The sequence below is a fragment of the Lissotriton helveticus genome, chromosome 10 (genome assembly GCF_964261635.1).
Source record: "Lissotriton helveticus chromosome 10, aLisHel1.1, whole genome shotgun sequence".
NCBI lineage: Eukaryota > Metazoa > Chordata > Amphibia > Caudata > Salamandridae > Lissotriton > Lissotriton helveticus.
The window spans coordinates 657,957,440-657,977,892 of record NC_136071.1 but is presented as its reverse complement, the minus strand read 5'-3'; the positions used below and the strand labels follow the sequence as shown (position 1 = coordinate 657,977,892).

Genomic DNA, 20,453 nt, shown 5'->3' with positions numbered 1-20,453 from the left:
TTCTGATGTCCACTCCCAACTACATCTTATAATTGCACTTATAAAAGACTTCTATGGTTCACTTAAACAATCTAAAAAAAACATTGCAAACCTGCACATGGACTGTAAATGGCAAATACATCCGTTTTAGAGTGTTTTTGTTAAATATAATCTGTAATACTCATTATAGATGATGCCCCACACATAAAATGCAGTAATACACATTGATAATTTTTTATTGTATCTATATTGTTTATTTTGTAGTTTTATTTAGTGGACCTAGGACTTTTTAGTGCTTTACAATAAAACAAAATAAATTACAAAACAGTGCTCACAAATAATTTATAAAACAGCAACATGAAGTAAAGCAGAAACCCACCTGGAAGTATAAAAAAGTCAAAAACACAATAACACAACAATTCAACATAAAAGAGAGGAAACACCAAGACAGCAGCCTATGGGGATTAGATCAAGAGTAAGAATAAGGATAACAAGCATTGGTGATGCCTACAGGTCTAATCTTTCAGCTTTGCCAATGAAGACCTATTGATTAGCCAATGGTTTTTGCCAAAGCTCTTCAGCGTCGGCCAAATGAGAATACTATGCTTTTTGCCGATGCAGGAGCCATCATGCATACACATGCATGTGTCACCGCGCCCATGGGCTTATTTGTTATAACAGGGCGGCCATTCTATTTTTTCTTTTCATTCAGTGAGTGTACATGATGGAAAATTTAATTAAAAAAAATAACAAGTGCTTTAAGCACTATTTGGGGGGAAAGGAGCCGCCTGCCAGCAAGTTGTACCTGCCAGGCCCTCAAAAACGAAAACCTTACTCTTTAAAAAAAAGACTAAGCTGGTGAGAAGGAGCAAAATAAATGGGGTTCAAATAAAGCACTGGTGAGTGGAAGAAGTAGTAATGGGAGTAAAAGTGGAACAGGTGGAGGGGCATGGGAATTTATAGGAAGCCCTCACACGTGTCTAGCCGAGTGATTAGGGTGAAACTATTAGGCAGCTGGGCCTGGGCTATACAATAAAATATGAGTAGAGAAGCAGCAAAAGGAGAAAGCAAAAACACACATGCAAGCACACAGAGTGAGCAAGAACATTACAAAATGTGTTCCCTTAATGTAAGCAGCAAAAAGTTACAAGTCATCCACTCAAAAGGATGATAAAGAAGCTGGGTTCCAAAGAATAGACAAATGTACAGTAATGGTACGAGTTTCTTTTTTACCTAAGAATTAGTCTGCTGATAGATGGAAATGGGTGCATGAAACATTAATTTCTAAAGGCATCAAAAACTGTACATTTTAGTCATACCAAAGATACCCACCAAATAAAGGAGTAATTTTGTGGGTATTCCTTTAGACATTTTAAAACATCTGGAGCCCTAAATTTAGCCAATTACATTTATCTCTGAACTCCCAATGTTGGTCAAATCCTTCTAGGTGATATTCACCTACACAACTGGGGAGAGGAAACCGATGATGAAGGATGGCATGATAAATGTGGGTACGGTGCCCTCTTCATATATCTCTGAATTCATGTGACATACCAGGAGACAAGTTCTCATGTCCTCGGAAAAACCTACGTACCATTAGAACATTGGAATGTTGAGCGCTCCATTGAAGACAATGAAGTGCTTCGGGCTTCTAATTGCCAGTAGAAGGGCCGGTAAAAGCCCTGAGCTCCAACATTCCAATGTTTATCTTTCACAGCTGTTGCTGTGAACACAGGCCGAACAGAGCCCAAGGGGATTTCAACCGTAAGGCCTTCGTTTTACTAATTGGAACAATCTGCCCTCTAGGGGTGAAATGTTCTAATAGCCTTAAAGCCCGCATTAGCAGGCTATACTAGCCATTAAAGGCCCACTCTCTTGGAGCTGGCCTTTAAAGGCAAGTATACTCGCTACAGCAGGCTTTAAGGCTATATTAGTGTATACTTGGGGGTTACTTAAGAGGATTGTTCGTAGGTTGGTTTTCTCTGGATCTCCTTTTTGTGTACCAAAGGAAGGACAAACACAAGAGGAAGGAAGCCAATTCAAAAATAAGCAGGAAAATGAGACTGCCATGACAGCTAACCAATAGTAGGCAATTGGGTATCCCAGAGCTCACTTTAAGTATTGGTATTGCAAGTAGGGGTATTATCCCCCATAAGGCTTCCACAACAGACACTTAAAAGTGGTCTGTGGATGAGACATAATAAAAGATGTAATAAGCAGTGGAGTTTCAAATAAACTGTGAGTAAATGAGGGTGTTGAAAATGGGTATGTAAGGCCAAGGAAGAAAATAAACAAAAAGGGCCCACCAGTGTAAAGGAATAGAGACAGAGAATAAAATATACAGAGATAATGAGGGAGAAGTGAGAGTCTAAGCAGATAGAGCAGTGTGATCACAGTAGAAACAGGAATTCAGAAGTCACATTGCAGAAGCATTGTGCATTATAGCAGCTGAAAGCCGAGTAACAGGGTTATTTAGGACTAGACTGAAAATACATTTGGAACAGGAGGTGTTTCAGATCCTTTTTGTAGGTAAAGGACACGGAGTATTGCCTAGGGCTGGTGGAAGGAAATCCCAGAATTTATTCACGCTACCACGAAATGGCTGAGTCCTAGTCTGCTCTTTTTTAAAGTCCAACATTTCAAGCAGAAGACAGTCTTTGCTGCGCAAGAGTCGCAGACCACCAGAAATTTTTAACTTTTCTTTCAAATAAAACCAAGTGATTTTTTTAAACAATGTTGACATGATTCTAATGGATGTTCTTGAATAACAAAGAACTTCCCAGAAAACAACAGCACATTCAGTAAGCTTTGTTTGTGAAATCTTTTAGTGATGCTTGAGAATTTGGGTCACATTGGAAATGTCATTTATCATACATTTGAGGTGTATGATGATTAGCATTCTCTTCCGCTGTTTCATTTTTATCACATTATTTGTGATTTCACAGGAGGAATAGGAAAGAACAAGGGACGTTTTCATATTTGCTGTGTTTTCTATACACAGTGATTCCAGACACATGCCTGACGTCAGATCAGAAAAATATTCAAGTGTCTTTATTTGGAAATGACAATCAAAGGTTTGACATTTTTTTGGGTGGCGTTGAGTCTGGAATATCACTTTGCCAACACAAGAAGACATGCAATATGTCTTGTAAGAGCTTAGCACTGGACCATATGTTTCCCTCCACTTCTTTGTTCTGAAGCCATTTGCTGAAAAGGATACATGTCTCTATGTTAGCGCCAACAATGTAGCCAGTCACGTCAAAGTTGATGCGAATGAATTTACCCTGTTGGTGATGAGAAAATGTTTAGGATTTCTATACACAATATTATCTGCAAATTACACTAGGACACATAAAATAGTTCAGACATTCCACAATGTAGAGTGGATTTAAACAAATTAGATCCATTTTATTTTACAAGATGAATTTCCTTAATGTAGAGAAACTATCATTAGGTTTGTCAGGTATTAGAGCGTTATGCTAAGTGACAGAAAAATCACTGTCTTGTATGAGCTGTGATGGAATTTCCACACTGCCAAAACAGAAGGTGCCCCAGAGTTAAACTGGTTTAAGTAATCTTAACCGTTATGTGCAGAAACCAAAGCCTCAGAGAAAATGTGCAAAGCGGTATGACAAACCAACCAAACAATACAGCCAAATAAAACACAACTCAAATTTACATTCAAATTTTAATACGAAGACACAATGTAATAACAAAATGTCACAATAAAGAACAACAGTGATTCAGTGGTTCATAAGTTTTGAAAGCAGTAGTGTCAATAACAATCATTGTAATAATGTTCCATAAAAAAGAGAGAACTTGTTCTCAAGAAGTCTGCCGAAGGCTTTGGGCAACCTTTGCAGCTAGTGCGCAAGGTGTTCCAATACAAGCCGAAGGTTTGTCCTAATGAAGGATTTTAAATTCTGACATAGAAAAGAAAAACACTCCTCTACATTCCACTAGGTTAGGCACATCTTGTGAGACCTCCCATGGAGGACATATTCTAAAATGTTGTGACCAGGAAGGACCTTGAGTAACCTAAGTTCAGTCAGCATACATCCTGGGCATGTAATGGAGATGATCCTTCTGTTTGGTCTGACGTTTATCACCAGATTTTTTAGATTTTTCTGAAGCCCAATTTGGCACAGCAGGTTGAGATGGACACTGCATTCAGTTAGGCAGCTTGAAAGCTAGATTCCCTTGCGTCAATGTCCCACTGATCAGATTTTGCAACTTTTAGAAATGTTCACTTTGATTCTGCATGAACCCCAATTTGTAATGTTTGTTCTGCATAATGGGAACATGCCATGCAAAGTCAGTTTTTCATGGGATAACACATATTCCAAGATGGTTCTGTAATTTGCACCTTGGTTTACCTTCAGATTTTAAAAGGTTTTCTGGAGTCTGATTTAATGCAGCAGGTCGAGCCAAATGGCTCAATATGGTGAAACAGCTTTGAAATGACACACCCTTACTTGAATATCAGGCTAAAATAATTTCTGAGTTTAAGAAAATCCCTTCCAGGATGATGTGTGTGGCTTTGTGAGGTGTTATCCATCAGGACCCCTTGGACCACCAGAAATGAGAATAAACAATGGACTGGATGTTAGATAACTGTCAACAGTGATATTGCCAGATATAAATATTGTGTACTAAATATCGTTTACAGGAATATCTTCCCTTTAGGTTTGGATTTTCTATTATTAATGGGGTAATTATTTTGTAAATAATATTTAGGGCACAACGTTTACATCAAACTACTAAATTGCTTTTAACAACGACCAAGTGATCAATAGTTTATTTTTTGTCATTTTAAGGCAGCTTTATAGAAATAAAGCCGCACACATTTCCATTTGAAATAGATTAAACATATGGCAAGTAAGGGGGGGGGGGTTCAAACCAACCCGACACTATCATTAGTCAATACCACAAAAAATAGATTAATCAACAAAGGTACTTACAAATCTCGAGGAGTTGTCATTCTTCACTGTTTTGGCATTTCCAAAGGCTTCAAGAATGGGGTTAGCTTGAAGTAGCTGCTTTTCCAGCTCACCCTACAATTCAGCAATGCTCAGTCATTATGTACATTTAATTAGTAGCAACGCATCAGCGATACAGATAGGACGATCAGACACACGCAATTGTAAAGGATTCCTACAAAGTAAAAGGGAAGGGCAACAGAGGCTCTCTAATGGGTTAGACACTTGACCTCAAATAAAATCACAGGACTTAGTCCTCCTGTCCTGTATGTAATACTAAAACCCTGACTGTTGTTGAGGTCTTTTAAGCAAAGAATGGTGTAAACTTAATAGATGAGTATTAATCTCAAGTAGTTCATATTCTCATAACAAAAAATATTTTTGATTGAGGCCTCAAACCATACATATTTTGCATTTCAAGAATAAAACCTATTTGAGCCTAAAAAAGGCCTCAGTCAAAAATACTTTGCGTTCTGAGAATATGAACTACTTGAGATTAATACTCATCAATTAAGTTTACACCATTCTTTGCTTAAAAGACCTCAAAAACAGTCAGAGTAATTATAAAGGGCAGATCTGCCTGCATTAGCCTCGGACAGTGCACTCACAATGGGCCAAACTCTCAACCTAACATATTTTTCCAAGTCATCTAAGTAGCTTTCATACTTGCTTATTTATTATGACTGTTGTTGTCCCCAATTATCAGATCAATATATGTGTTGAAAATTAAAGCCAGCACGTTAGCATTGGATTCGAAGTTCCCGGGTGTGGGAGGCAGACTACCTCCCCTTGCTTACTCGTTTCTTTGTGCCCTTTTCCCGTCCTGTGGGCTGCAGTATGATAGATGAGGTCACACATGATGTTGTAAGGATTAATTTTGAAGATGAAAGCCTGAGCACCGCGTACCGGTAGCCGCGTACCGGTAGCAAAAATGAGAAGGACATTTAGCTGAACAGTAGCACTATTGTCCTGGCTGATTGTTAATATATATTTTCCATTATGACAAAGGCAGATGTAATTAAGCAAACTTGCTGTTATGTTTATGAAGCTTGCACACTGAGGCTTTTCTTTTAGAGCACATGATGATGTCATTAGAAACTCTAGCTAAGAACGATGTAAGACAACACAGCTCAAAGCTCAAACACCGTTGTTAAATGCAGTTATATCTAGACTTGGGATGGAAATGGAGGACATAATTACACAGCATTACCATGGATGGACATGCACAGATGCACCAGTGTTAATATGTATTTGCAATTTCACACTGAAACATGCAGTTAAAACAGATGTACTCTAATATACAACAAAGCAGCACTGCTGGACATCAAAACAGTTGGTCATGAGAAGAAACAGCCCCTACCCTAGTTTGTAAAACATCCGGCTAGCAGGGATCATTTTGGATAATCAGAATAATTATTTTCATGTATTTACTTAGGGCCAGATGTATCAAAGGGTTTTACCCATTCTGTGTCTATGGGAAAATGTGGTCATACATATGGCCTCAATTTACAGAAGCGGCCAGTGCAGGTAAGAGCGGTGAGGCCGAGTTGGGGGGGGGGGGGGGGGGGGATTTGACAGATGACTACGAGTGAAAATTGAATAAATAATTAATTTCCCCTTGTTGTCTGTCGAAATCTCCCCCACCTGGCCCAACCGCCCCACCGCTCTTACCTGCACTGGCCACTCTTGCTTACTTAAAGGTTTTCTCACATGGCATGTAGACCTTAAGACATCCCAACACGCTGGGTACATTAAACTTACTTCTAATGGGAATTCTTTTAATAACACATTGCTTTGTTAGAGTATGCACAGTAGCCCAAGTGGCAGCGTTAAAGGTCTCCTCACAAGAACAATTATCTGATGGGAAAGGCTTTAAATTGCCAGAGTGAACTTCAAACTTTTAAGAGGCATGCTTCTTATCCTACTCCTATATAAATTGCTTGCAATGGGCCACAAATCTGCAAATGAATCTTAAGACCACTCTCTTAACCTCAACCTGGGTTCAGTCAGTTTGACAGAGAATGGAAAAGTTTTTCCAATATCAAGTAATATCCTCTCCTGGAAAAAGGTTTCAGGCCTGCAAAAGGACACAGGGCAAGCCACAGATGGCTTTAGGTGGAGGAATCACATGCCATTCATGAGCAACAATGGCCAGTCTTGGTCGCAACCTTATCTCAAGGAACACAACAGCACAGAAAGCCAGGTTTTCATTTATATTAGCCAACTTCAACCTCAAGGCCTAACCTTGTCATATCTAAATAATGATTAACAATATTGAAAAACAACTTTAAATGTTGAAGAGAGGTTATCTAATGATTTCTCCTCATACCAAATTAGGAACTAGCCTCTCTGATAAGAGCCTCCCAACCACATGAAAGGTCGTAAAGTTTGACCTTGAAATATTAGCACTTAGAGAGCTAGGCCATGTTTTTCGAGTTGATCATTGAAGACATGTGTGGCTGTTTACTATAACATTAGATCCTGTTACTCTATAATCATGAATAGATTTGCATGTTGCGGGTGGTTCTCAATCGCCAGTTTTATAAGACTGTGGCTACTCATGACACAATCTGGTCCAGCGCTAATAATCTTGCAAAACGTAAATGTACAGATCCTTTTGCAAGTGATAAAAATGTTAGAAACAAGTTTAAAGCATGCACTCATGCACAATGAATACAAATTGATGGAAATACACAATCACACAAACTACTAATGCAGTACATGCACTGTTTGTTACATCAGACAGTGATAAATGCCGCACAATTTCACCACAATCCTAAAAAAGGTTCAACAGCTGGGATGACCATACTTGTTTGCTTTCAGAAGTAGGGGTCAGGTCACATTTTAAGTTAATTGCCTCTTTTAAGATCATAAGAAAGTCACAGCTGTAACGTTTGGCACACGTTGAAAGTGATATCTGATGATGACCCTACACATGTTGAACCTTGATAAACTCTAGCACAGTCCTTTAAAAATGGTGGTACACACGTGAACATTGGGTGCTATTGTTGCTTTTCAACGTGATACAATGATATAACCTTAGGTACTGAATTTCACTCTTAAGTACTCTTTATGTGCAACAACAGCATGCAGGTCTGCACTCGGTGCTCTATTCACACACTCAACACTCCGAGTTACTCACGTAGGCAAAAGATGGACCTTGCTGTAGTCGAATGACGCAAGTATAAAAAACATGTCAGTATTATTTCAAACAGGTATACACTTTGTTATGGCAGGCGCCACGCATAAACAGCATACTGCTATTAGGGATCACTTCTGGGTTATAATTTAAAGAAAAATTACATAATAAGTCCTTGAGAAATTTTTATATTATTGTGTTCCTTAATTATTTTCTTGCATATCCACAAAATGGCCTATGTCCAAGCTCACCTCCAATGATCATCACAGAATTGATGTCACATTATTGATGTTGTGTTTATTTTTTCTTCTTTGTACCAAGGACACCTGGCCAAAGTGTGCCAAACTCAAGGAACGTAATTGATGGTGCCACCACTCCAAACGTAAGGCAAACAACTGATGATAGCATAGTTTCACCAATCCTGCTGCGTGAACAGTGTTTTTTGTTAATGATGTAATGCCCTTTTTTCCTGTCTCTCTCCCCAGGTAAAAACTGGGGTGAGTAACTAAAAAACAAAAAAATCCCTGGCTGTGGGAGTCATTTTTGGTTTGTTTTTTCATTACCAAAGTACCACTTTGGGAGCTCGTTTTTTAAAAACAAAATATCTGTAGATGTTTTGTGGATAGCTTTCAAACTGATGGCGGCCGTCCACCAAGCTTTTTGCTCCCTGACAGGAACCACTATGATGGAGGTTCCTATCAAGGTACAGAGATCAGTACTGGGCCAAGTGTGATCTCTAAATATGCCTGAAAGTAGTCTCTTATGGAGTGAGTGCTGTCTGCTGAGTGCTGAGCTTCGCTTGTACTGTTGTGCCATTGCTAGACATAGATCGCATATTTCCCTGAGCCTTTGAAAAGAGAAAATGGTGAGATTTGCCCTGACGCCATTTTGCAAGCTTTCATAAAAAGGCTTGAGTGGCTTAAAATGTGAAACATAAATAAGAGCAAAACAAGAGGCAGCACCTGTGAGAACTAAGTTGTTGGTTAACAATCAACGACTGAATGGTCCTATGTCACCACCAAGAGATCCCAAAATCATTTTTAGGATACTAACTGGTAGGTCAGGAAAATAAAAATAAAAAAACAGTAAAATAATAGTCAGTTGACAGATGCGAAGACAAAAATCATGCAAATGTATGATCACAAAAAGCAGAAACCAAATATTCTAAAAAAACTCCTACTATTTCTCTCTTCTCTTATATGTGTACCTCTGCTAGAGTCCCATGGAACATTTTTATATAAGAAAACACTGAAGAAAGGTACCTATACCTGAAATTTTAGAAAAGAGAAACTCCTGCACCTGCATTTCAAAACTGTAAATTGAGGAGTAAAATACAGCAATATTTGGCAAAGAAAATGTTAGCAGCTTGGCACTTCTTTGCTACTGATAAAAATATTTTTGTATTTGTTTAGCACTTGCTGCCACAAGATACATATGTGTTGGCGTTTTCCAACAGTGGTGTACGAGGGCTGAAGCCGTGCCAAATGTAGGTCATGCACCCGGGATAAATTAGCACACAATAAATGTAAATGTAAATGCAGATCATTTACATATTGAGTGATTAGCACGAAAATTGGCATGGCTCAGGAGCTTGTCAACCTCCGTTGGGCAGTCCCGCTCTGCATCAGAGATGTTGTTTTAGCTCACCTCAAGATGATAAAAGGCTCAGTGGGGTTGGCTTTGCACTGCTGATTTGCAGTGTGCATTCAGATTTCATCAAGAAACCACACAAGCTGCTGAGCTAGTTCAGCGGCTCTTTTTAACAGCATAAACCGGAAAATGGATTAATACAAAACAGCTGAGGCACCAGAGTTTCTGTACACATGATGGGGCACATTGTGTCCTAAAATGTCCATACAGTGTCTAAAGAAATTCTCCTGAGAGAGTAACATGCTAAAAATAACAGTTTGCCCCTGTTGCTCCAGCTTTAATTATTCCCTTTAAGTACTCAGACAACAGTTGAACAAATGTAATAACATTTGATTGAATCATAGAGTCTCACGTGATCATCAAGCGGCCTAGCTCACTTTTGGGCATCGGCAAAGCTACAGAATCCTAATATCCCTTAAGCACCTCACAACAGTTGTATCTCAGAATATCGTGGGGGTAGTGTCACTCATATCGCAGGCAAAATAACAACTACAAAAATAGTATAAAGCTCTGCATGTATATTATTTACTATTCTTAACTGTGTGTGTGTGTATATCCCACACGGTGAAGACCAGCTCGATCCTTATAGCTTGGGTTAACCTTGACAGAACCAGACAGACACTATCTTTGTGAGGACCGGTGCATTATGAGGACCAGTCCCAGAAATGTATTTAGGTACTTTCAAGCAAGTGTATCAAAAAACTAAAAGGGAAGTTAGACTAGCTTCTGTGCGCTTTATAACCTACCCTACTATTATTTATTTATTTATTGCATTTGTAAAGTGCATCTATCACCTAAAAGGCATCCTGGCGCTTGCAGACTCAAGACAGCATAAGAAAGGAGGGCGATAGCGGACTAGAGTTTAGGGAAGAGAAGTGTTTTTAATCTCCTCCTAAACAGGAGGAGATCGGAAATGTGTCCAAGCTCAGCCGGGAGAGCATTCCACAGTTTCGCCGCGGCTACGCCAAACGATCTTCCTCCTGCTTTGATTTTCTTAAACCGAGGTATTGTCACCAACCTAGCAGAGGAGGAGCGTAGGCTGCGGGCTGGAACATACCATCTAAATTTCCTTTGTAGACCAACAGGACCTAGATCATGCAGGGCCTTAAAGGTCAGACAGAGAGACTTGAATTGTACCCTCTGTCTCACCGGGAGCCAGTGTAGCTGGGCCAAGGCCGTAGAGGAGGAGGCTCTCGTTGGCCACCCCAGAGCTAGTTTAGCCGCCGCAGACTGGACTCTCTGAAGTCTGTCCATAAGAAAGCTTGGAGAGTCCAGCAGCAAGGCGTTACAGTAATCTAGCCTGCTGAGCACAGTGCAGTGTACCACCTCAACCCGGGCAGGGGGCGGAAGTAGGGGAAGAATTTTATCAAAGCGCATGTGGCGTTCGTATAGTAATTACACACTTCATTACGTTCATTAAGTATAGGTATGTTATTAGGGTGGGGTGTGTGTCCAAAAATTTCAAAAATTACAACAATGCACTGCAGGAGCTTATAAATAAACACATTTTTTAACACATATTACGGCTGCACCGATGCACTTCAACCCTTGCGATCTTTCTTTAAAGTGAGAGAGACTGCAATGGTCGAAACGTGTCGGTGCAGCCGTAATATGTGTTAGTAAATATGTTTATTTATAAGTTTCTGGAGTGCAGCGTTACATTTATTTTTGGAAAGATATTTAATGCGAGACTTGGTCCACCTTCCTTGCTGCACCAGCTGACAAGCGCCCTCCTCGAAAACCTGCAAGAGACTGCACTGCAACAATACAAAACTTATATATAAATGTACACTGATATACCATCAATATACATATATGTTGACATAAGTATGTTACACCTCTACACCCTGTATATATATATACCTGGACAACATTTTGCCAGTCAATATATTTGCTACACTATTTCTGCAGGTGTGAAATTAAAGCTTTGATAATCTGGTAGCATGGCCCTATCATGTGTTACTAAAATGGCGTCAAACAAAATAGTTTGTCCTGTAAATGTGCAAGCTCTCATCTACCTTTATATGCTTAACATGTCAGTTGGTTGTCATAAAGCTCAAGCAGCAGATGGTCATTTTTTATTCACTTTCTGTTCCGTTAACCAAAAACAGGCATGAGGTTCCTACAGGTGTACATCTTTCTTGGAGCAAGTTGACGTAACATTTCCCCATGGTTTCTCAAACTCTAATTCAGAGAATTTAAAAGGTTAGTGGTGGGGGAGGAGATATACACCATTTGGGTCCCAGTGACATCACAGACCTAGTCCTTCTCTCTACGTTTACCCTGATGGAACCAGGTAACAGAAAGGGTTAAAAACTGGAAAAAGTAAACACGGTTCTAGTATGTATGTTGATATTCTGTTACGGTCACTGCTTTCATGACCCATGACGCTGAGGATAGCAAAATCCATGTGAAGAATAACAAAAAGCAATTGAGGGGTAGCAACTGCTATCCCTGTCTAGCTTCAGGGCACCCATGTAGTTTGCATATTGCATGTGTGTAATTACGAGACGGGGGTTGAGCCAAAGGCCATACCCAGAGTGGATTGAGCATACCAAGGGTTGATGCGGGGTCTGGCCTCAGCTCTGCAGGCAACCCCTGCTACACACTGCCAAAGCCAGCATGGAGGCGGGGAAAGTAAAATATATAAACAAAGGAGCTAGATGTAGGTTAGCATAAAAAACACCAATTATTTACTGAATAATTCTGTTAGGGTAAGTCATTGTCCTTTTATCATAACGCAATAACGCAGGAATAAAAAAACACAAAAGTTCCCCGAAAAACGACAATTAAAGTGAAATTATAGATACGATTTTCTATTATAAAACATAATGACATTTGCCAGTTCAGCTTACATACGTAATCATAAAATGCTAAATGCATTATCATGATCTCACATATGGCATCACAAATTACATAATGGATTAATTAACTGGTGACATCATGTGTCACATCACCATTGACATCATTGATGGCATGATGACCTAGGCAGTGGAACATCATGAGATACAAAAAACACCATATCAAGGCACTCTCATTTAAACTTCACTAGGCTCTGTGCTAAACCAGGATGGAGGCCAATCACAGTTGATTATTTGCATATGAAGGGCAGGGTGCATGGTCTGGTGAAAGGCAAGGCCTTGTGGTAACTCCCATTGCACACGGTTGAAGGCCATATACAACGGGTTGTGACCACAGATGGCCGGTCGAGAGCAAGGATTTATGCTGATGGAAAAACAGGCTCCTGTCATCCTAAACACACAGTCAAAGAAGGTTTACTGGTGGAAGGAAAGGTTATGCCATGCCAGTGCTTCCATCTTGTTGGCCCTCAGTTGGTAGTGTGTAATACCATGTGTCAAAACATATGGAACCCTCCCACTTCATGTCTCGAGTGGGTACATAATTGTTAAAAGTTTTTGTTTGGGTTGGATTACCATTTAAAGTGGAAATATTCCAAAGGACACATAAAGCACACAGGACCCAGGAAGTTGCCCATTAATTTCCTACTTTAGCATGTGTGTATCATTAATGAGAGTTGATGGAATTCCGCAGATCACAGTAAACTACTTCAGACATCAGCACAGCAAACTATGATTACAAAATACCTTTCCTAACTGTAGTAGATTAGAGTTAACCAAGTAACACCCAAAACTAGAGAAAAGAATTAGGTGAGTTAGTGTCTGTTTTGGTTGGCTGTAGTTGAGTTGCTTCCCACTGTGAAAGCATGGGAGATACTACAATTGAATTACCTGCAACTTCCATATAGGTTACATCAGATCCACTTCAGAAAACATAACAAAATAAGGCAATATGGAGTAGTGGGATAGGGGTAACAAAATGTACTTACAGTGATGCTTGTATCTTTTTTGCCCTTGTGTGAGGAAGCAACCAGAGCCAAGTATTGGATGACCTTCTTGGTATTTTCAGTTTTTCCAGCTCCCGATTCACCCCTGTAAAGAAACAAAAAACAGGAGACTTGTAAGGCAGAGTGGATTGTTGTCAGGAGAATAAACATTTCATACATACTTTTATACTTATACATAGCATAATGCTCTCACCCATGCCAGAATGGGAGGCAGGTCCCAATATGCATGTTATGGGTAGCACAGTGCGAGTAATAAAATAGTGTCATTATCCTGTAGTAGGCGACTGCTCCTTAAGCACATGGTGGTAATGGGAATGGAGCAATGGTTTCCATCACTCCAATTCTGTGACGCTAAGACGCATCACAGTATCCCTGTACAGCAGATTCCCTACTTTACACTAGGTCAACTCACGCAAATTAGAGAATCCACCATACCGCACTAGTAAAGTAACAATTAACCAGATTAGGCTCTCCTGTAGTCGGGTTACACTATCTAGAAAAAGACAACTGTAGTTGGTGTGTGATTTGTAGTAAGAATGACAGATCCTAGACCTAGAGGAATGTCCAGGACCCAAATAGTGTGAGGATCCTAAAAGGTTAGCTCAAGATTATTTGGGCCCATCTATTTAATGTTTGACTCTGAAACTTCCAGCTACCACAAGGCCCCAAGGTAGACTACAAAAGTGCTTCACTGGGTGAAGTGACCTTTACCATCTACCATAGTTGGGTAGCAGTCTTAATTTTTAGATCCAGAAAAACCATGCCACTTCTTCAGGTCTCAATGAAAGGCCTGTTGCCCTACTCCTTGTCTTTTTTGCGAGGCAACAGCATGGCACTCTGTATAAATGTGTTTTAGACATCAAGTTGTAGGGATATCCTTTTTTAGAGAACTTGATCTTTTTCTGGAAAAGTATTTTGTACAAAGACACTTTTCATTAGTTTTTTTTAGAGTTTTATATAGTGCAAACTCGACCTGAAAATATCAGGTACCAGTTTCGTTACAGAGGGACACATTCATTAGGCACGGGGAGATTAAGTGATTTACCCAGAATCACAGGACGTTGAGCGTCGTTGTCGAGACTCGAACCCGATTCCCCAGCTTCGAGGTCAACCACTCTAGCCGTTAGGCCACATCCTCGCCACGTCTTAGTAAATCAGCCCAGAAGGTGGTGACAAAATCAAACTAGCATTAACAGTACTTCAAGTAATTCTGAAATCTCCTTCTTAAGTCAGAGGAAACAACAGGAAGTCTTTAACAAAACCGCAGGCCTTCCTAACTAGATGCCCCTCTCATGTCAGAAGCAACTAATTAACAAGTCTTTCACAAATCTGCAATAACTCACATTCTTCCTAAATGCCCCTCTCCAGTACGATGCAACGGCATCAAATGGCCTCACAAACTTGAGGGAATGTGGCTTCAATATAAAAATAGATATATCGCTTTATAGCTAGATGCTTTATAGATAACTTTATTGGATACGGTTAGTAAAAACAAGTACAAAACATTAAGGAGCACAAGAACAATCAGATTAAAACAGCTCTGTCTAAATAAAAAGTGTTTACAAAATAAATATTTTATATCACCTACTTATTTAAATATCTTAAACCTAATGATGATTTAGAGAGCAGAAAAAGGGTAACAACAGCTCGATAAGTCATTCCATTCTATAACGTCCAGTGCTTAATTTATAAAATAATAAAGTGCCAGAGCCCTGACCAGGAGACCACTGCAGCGTGCACCACTCATTGCCTCTGTCATCGTTGCCAATTATGGTTCCAAAACAACTACTAACCATCTCCCTTGCATGTAAGTGAGACAAATCAGATTATTCCAGGTCCCCAGAGCTAAAGGAATGACTGGAGAGGCAGGTATTAGTAATTTTTAATGGATATTGTATTCAGAAACAACTGTTGTTCTGCTCATCTCTAAATTAGATGAGCAGGGCCACCATGTGGCAGACTGTCATAAGTGCGGTATTGACAATTAAATGCTGGCGCCGAGAACCGGAAACCACAGTCTCAAATTAAGCACTAAACAGTAACTGAAAACTTTAAAGACCATCATTTAATACATATATGCTAATGTATGCAACATATGGGTAACACAAGCAACATAATAAGGTGTTTCATCATATTCAATGAGTAAAATACGTTAAAACTGATCATTTAAAAACTGATACTTCATGCAATTAGCAGTAATAACCAAATTTGAAATGGTAATTGCTGGTTTTCGCAAATCTGTTTTCCACCAACATCATGAATTTCATAAAAGCAATATTTAAGTGCAAATCGTTCAGATCTGGGCACATAATAATTGCCTGCTTACACGAATGAATACACTGTTCATTTAACAGCATCCTCAAAAGTGATCCCTGTTGAACTAGTAGGCTAGAACACGTAGAGACAATGCGCATAATAGTTTCAACAGCTGAAGTACATAGCCTACAGTCAACACTTTGGCGCCTATTAGGATGGCGGACGGACCTGCGTCCGTCCGCCACCCCCGAGGTGGAGGGACAGTCCGCAGGGGCAGCGGCGGTCCCTCCGTGCGAATTAGGATGTGACCGCCACCCTGGCGGTCACATCCCGGATATTTTACATTGCGGCGGGATCTGCTTTAAGCAGCACCCGCCGCAATGTAAAATATGCATGTGTAGCCTTGGCATGCACAACTTGGCAGGCACCGCGTGGTGCCTGCCACCCTGTGCATGCCAATGCAGGGGGGTACCATAGGTACCCCCCATGTGCACGCCCCACCCCCAACACTCTGGGGGATTGCAACGGGCCCCCAAACTCGAAAGACCACATGCTTTTCCACGGCAGAAAAGCCGCCGCGGAAAAGCATGTTTTCTGCCCCATCCTAATATGGCTGGAGGTGTCTGATAGATACCGCCACCATATTAGAGCTTTTCCGCCACGGTCGGAAGGCGACCACGGCGGAAAAGCGGCAGACGGTCTTCCCGTCTGCCGATGACCCCCCAGCCATCCTAATCTGGCGGGGGGTCTTTGAAGGCACCGCAGCGGTAAATCCGCATCCTCAGGGCCGGCGGTGGCTTCCTCCGGCCCGGAGGATGCGGATTCACCGCAATCCTAATCGGCCCCTGTGCATGAATTTAATCCATAGAGGAGTCAGATTGTTTGTAGGCCACTACTTTTTGTAAAACTTTATTCGGTTATTGCAACCGTCAGTATACATCCATAAAACATTTAAAATCACAATCTTTACTGTAGAACAAATGCTAGATGGATTTTTTTTACTTATATGGTAACAGCGCATGTTAAAAATAATTTTAAAACAAATGGCATATACTCATTTGCTTCTAATTGTAAACAGTAAAACATTGCGACCCCCCTCTAATCGAGCCATGCAAAGTGTAAAGTGCATGTGCCTTCGCAACAATACAAGGATAAATAACACCAATATCACATTACCACTAATACAATAAATAGAATAAGCCTCACACAAATCCGGTACAAAATTAGCTATAAAATACATATTTGTAATTTTTCAGCTACAAGGATGATCGTATAGGCAGTTAAATAATAGCTTTTAAGATTCTTTTTCACGTGTGCCAGGCAGCTACTAAAAATGTAATAAAAACCAGAACAATTTAAAAGAGATAATATCAATTTTAAGATCATGAGTGCTACCTGGAATACATTAAATAGTATTTTTTTTTATTATTTTTCGTTTATACCAAGCAGCTTCTAAAAATGTACCTACAACCAAAACGGTTTTAAAAGAAGTGTCAGTTTTTAAAATCCTAAGAACTGACTGATATCGGGTTATTCCCATTTCTTTACATAAGGGACGAATCCACTTTCATCTGGAAGTTAAATACTCAGGGCAAAAGAACAGTAAATGCGAATGTTATCGTCACCCTGACCACACAAAGGCAAAGCCGTGGTTCCTTGTTCTTTGCTCCATTTAAGGGTAAATGATCTTGTAGATAGGGTGCCAAGACAAAATTGTAGGCCATTAAATCTAAAACATATGAAGTTGGTTTATAAAAATGATTGAGTAACATGCTCCCAAGTAAAGCTGCATATGGTGGACAGTATAGTTGTTTAGAATCATCCATGCATGCGAACATTTAAATAGGAGATCTTTATTACTGTGTTCTTGATAGCTGCTGCATAGATTTATTTACCAATTTTTTAGATTCTTGAACAATCCACGAGTCTCTTATTTATAAAAAAACCTAAAGCTACCTCCAAATATTTTCCAATAGAGGTTGTATGTTTCACACTTGCTATTTCCCTCAAAATTGCATAATCAACAGTACATGCTTTACACCTTTTAATTTAAAGCATGTTTGATAGCAAACTTCTCAGCATAATAAACCCACACTGAGGCCAGTGTGGGATTTATTATACCCTGCACTCAGAGGGCACTCGAGAGCTGCCCCCTGAAAAACGACCATCCTCTGGTGGGTTCCCTGACTGGTAAACACTAGCCTGTCACCACGAGATATGTTTCTGGACCCCTGGGGTGGAAGCCTTTGCTCCCGGGGCCCAGAAAGAAAGCCTTTCCTGGGCAAAGGTGTTCACACCTTCCCCAGGTCAGGAAGAACCATCTGTGGCAGGGGAGCGTCAAAGGCCTTTCCGCCTTTGCAACAAGACACCCAGTCTCTCCTGTTATCAGGAGCAGACCCCCTTCCTGTCTCATCTCCTTTTCGGCTAGAAGACAGGTAGGAAAAATTAGAGCAGCCCAGAAGGTGTGTCCACCACTGCCAATCCACCCCCCCCCCCCTCAGGTAGGGCAGGCGAGGTAAAGCCCACTCTTTATTGCCCACCCTCTTGCAGATGGAAGTCACTCTCCAATCAGGATATGAGATTGTGCCCACTCCCCCACGTGGGGTAAGCACACCAAGGGTGTAGTCACCCTAAGGTCAGAAGCCATTTGGCTACTACTTCGAGACCCCTAAAACGCCCCCTAAATACAGTAGGGGGCAGCCTTGAACCCAAAAGGCAGTTTCCTACAACCTATGAAGAAGAAAGATGGAAGAAGTCACACAGCAGAGGAGACTACAGAGAAGAACTGACTTGTCCCCAGCCCTACAGGCCTGTCTGCAGTTCCCGGCGAGCCTGTGCCAAAAGTCGACTTGTCCTGCCAGTGACCTCAAAAACCCCTGGGAGGACTGACTGCCTTCAGCAAAGGCCAGATCTCTTGTGAACAGCAGCTCTGTTCAAAAGAAACTCCAAAGACAGACTCTGAGCCTGCTGAGGACAAAGAAACTCAGGTGTGGAACCACCACTGCATCTGTCACCTACGGCCTGAGTCCAGGTGGCCCACCGGTCCCAGCGAGGTCCTCCAGTGCCCGAGTCCACCGTGGGTTGACCCCTCCAGGACTCCCCCATGTTGCCTGCAGCCTCTGCACAAGACCCCCCCCCCAACTGCGAGTGGCCCGCTCAGGTGAAATCCAACCTCAAAAGGCACCCCTGCATCCGGCCGCCCTGCACCCTGGAGAAGAGGACCTGAGGTGCAGATACCTCCCGGAGCCCTCCAATTTTCTTGCCCTGTTATTGGTGCCTCCCGGAAGACTTCCTGGACCGAGCCTGCAGCCTGCAGCCAAAATCCAAAACCTGCAACTCCCATAAATTTGCATTGGGCTCCCGACCCCTCCTAAGCAACCTGAACCCGGCCCCCCTAGTGCTGCTGGTGGTGTGGACTTGGTGCTGTCTGGGGATCCCTTTGCCGTGACCTTAACCCTAGGAGCTTGGCACCCAAGACCGAGTGGCCTACCTGTGAGCTGCCCCAACCGAGGTGCCCCCTTGGCTAACACTGGCATCCTGCACTCTGCACCCGGCTGCCCTAGTGCCGCTGGTGATGCAATTTGAGTGCCTACCCAGACCTTGGGGAACCTTGGTCCTAACCCCAAAAACTCCCATTTGTAAGATGTTTAATTACCTGTGAAACCGATAACCATTTTTCTCCCATAGGAGCCTATGTTAAGAGATTTTGGGACTAAAATGTTTGTGTTGAAATGTTGTTGTATGAGAAAAAGAGAACTCAATTGCAAAGTATAAAAAGTTGTACTTAACTTATATTGAGAGATCCTGAGGTGTGGTATCTGGGCATACCACCCCCAGTACTCCAAGTAATGCAAAAACGAATCCAAGAATAATGAAAAGTAATTACTTTGTTATTTAAACTGTTTTTAAAGCATATACAAACCCGTAACAATTGCAAATTCGATCATAACTGCATTTCATTGTGAAATCCTGCATTCCAAGTATATTTTACCTACCTGTACTAAGTTCTGCTTGGTTCTAGAAATAAAATACAAGTATAGCTTTTTTATACTTGTCCAATTGCTCTGGATTCAGTCTCTGAGTGTGTGCATCAGTCTTAGTTTAGTGAATACATTAAATGTTTAACACACCCTCTGGATAAGCCTAACTGCGCGCCTACACTACCACAAAGAGAGCTGTTAGTCCTTACTTAATTTAGCCTCTGTTATACCTCTGGGGACCCCCTAGACTCTGTGCACACTATACCTTACTTTGGTATAGTATATACAGAGCCAGCTTCCTACATCTAGTTTTGAAAGAAAACTAATAGAGTTGATGAGCCTACTAAGTCAGGCTGATGGGTACAATTTCCCTTTGATTTGGTACTTTTTCTAGAAGATATATTTTGACCTATTTTTGCCTCAGTCTCTCTCTTGTTTGATGCTGCATCCCCTATGTTTTCATTTGCCCTTCTAGGTCACTTAGTGTACTTTGGGTATGCTGAAGCTGTCAAAAATGTCCAAAATATTTTATAAAAGAAGCACATATCCAAAACAAATGATGAGTACAGCTTTATACCCTCTTCAGGAATATGCTTTCGTGCAAA

At 41.0% G+C, this 20,453-nt stretch overlaps 1 protein-coding gene across 4 annotated transcripts in view; it reads right to left on the bottom strand.

The window, feature by feature from the left end:
* Positions 1–20,453, bottom strand: part of LOC144784434 (myosin-11) — a 264,556-nt gene that overhangs the window by 110,988 nt on the left and 133,115 nt on the right. For 2 of the 4 annotated variants that reach the window (XM_078663187.1, XM_078663185.1), the window contains exons 5-8: positions 13,595–13,697; positions 8,101–8,121; positions 4,941–5,033; positions 3,200–3,263 (exon numbers count right to left, since the gene is read on the bottom strand). In XM_078663187.1, coding sequence (XP_078519313.1) covers positions 3,200–3,263; positions 4,941–5,033; positions 8,101–8,121; positions 13,595–13,697 — 281 coding nt within the window. The remainder of the gene's footprint in view (positions 1–3,199; positions 3,264–4,940; positions 5,034–8,100; positions 8,122–13,594; positions 13,698–20,453) is intronic. The other 2 variants (XM_078663188.1, XM_078663186.1) reach the window with 1 other exon arrangement.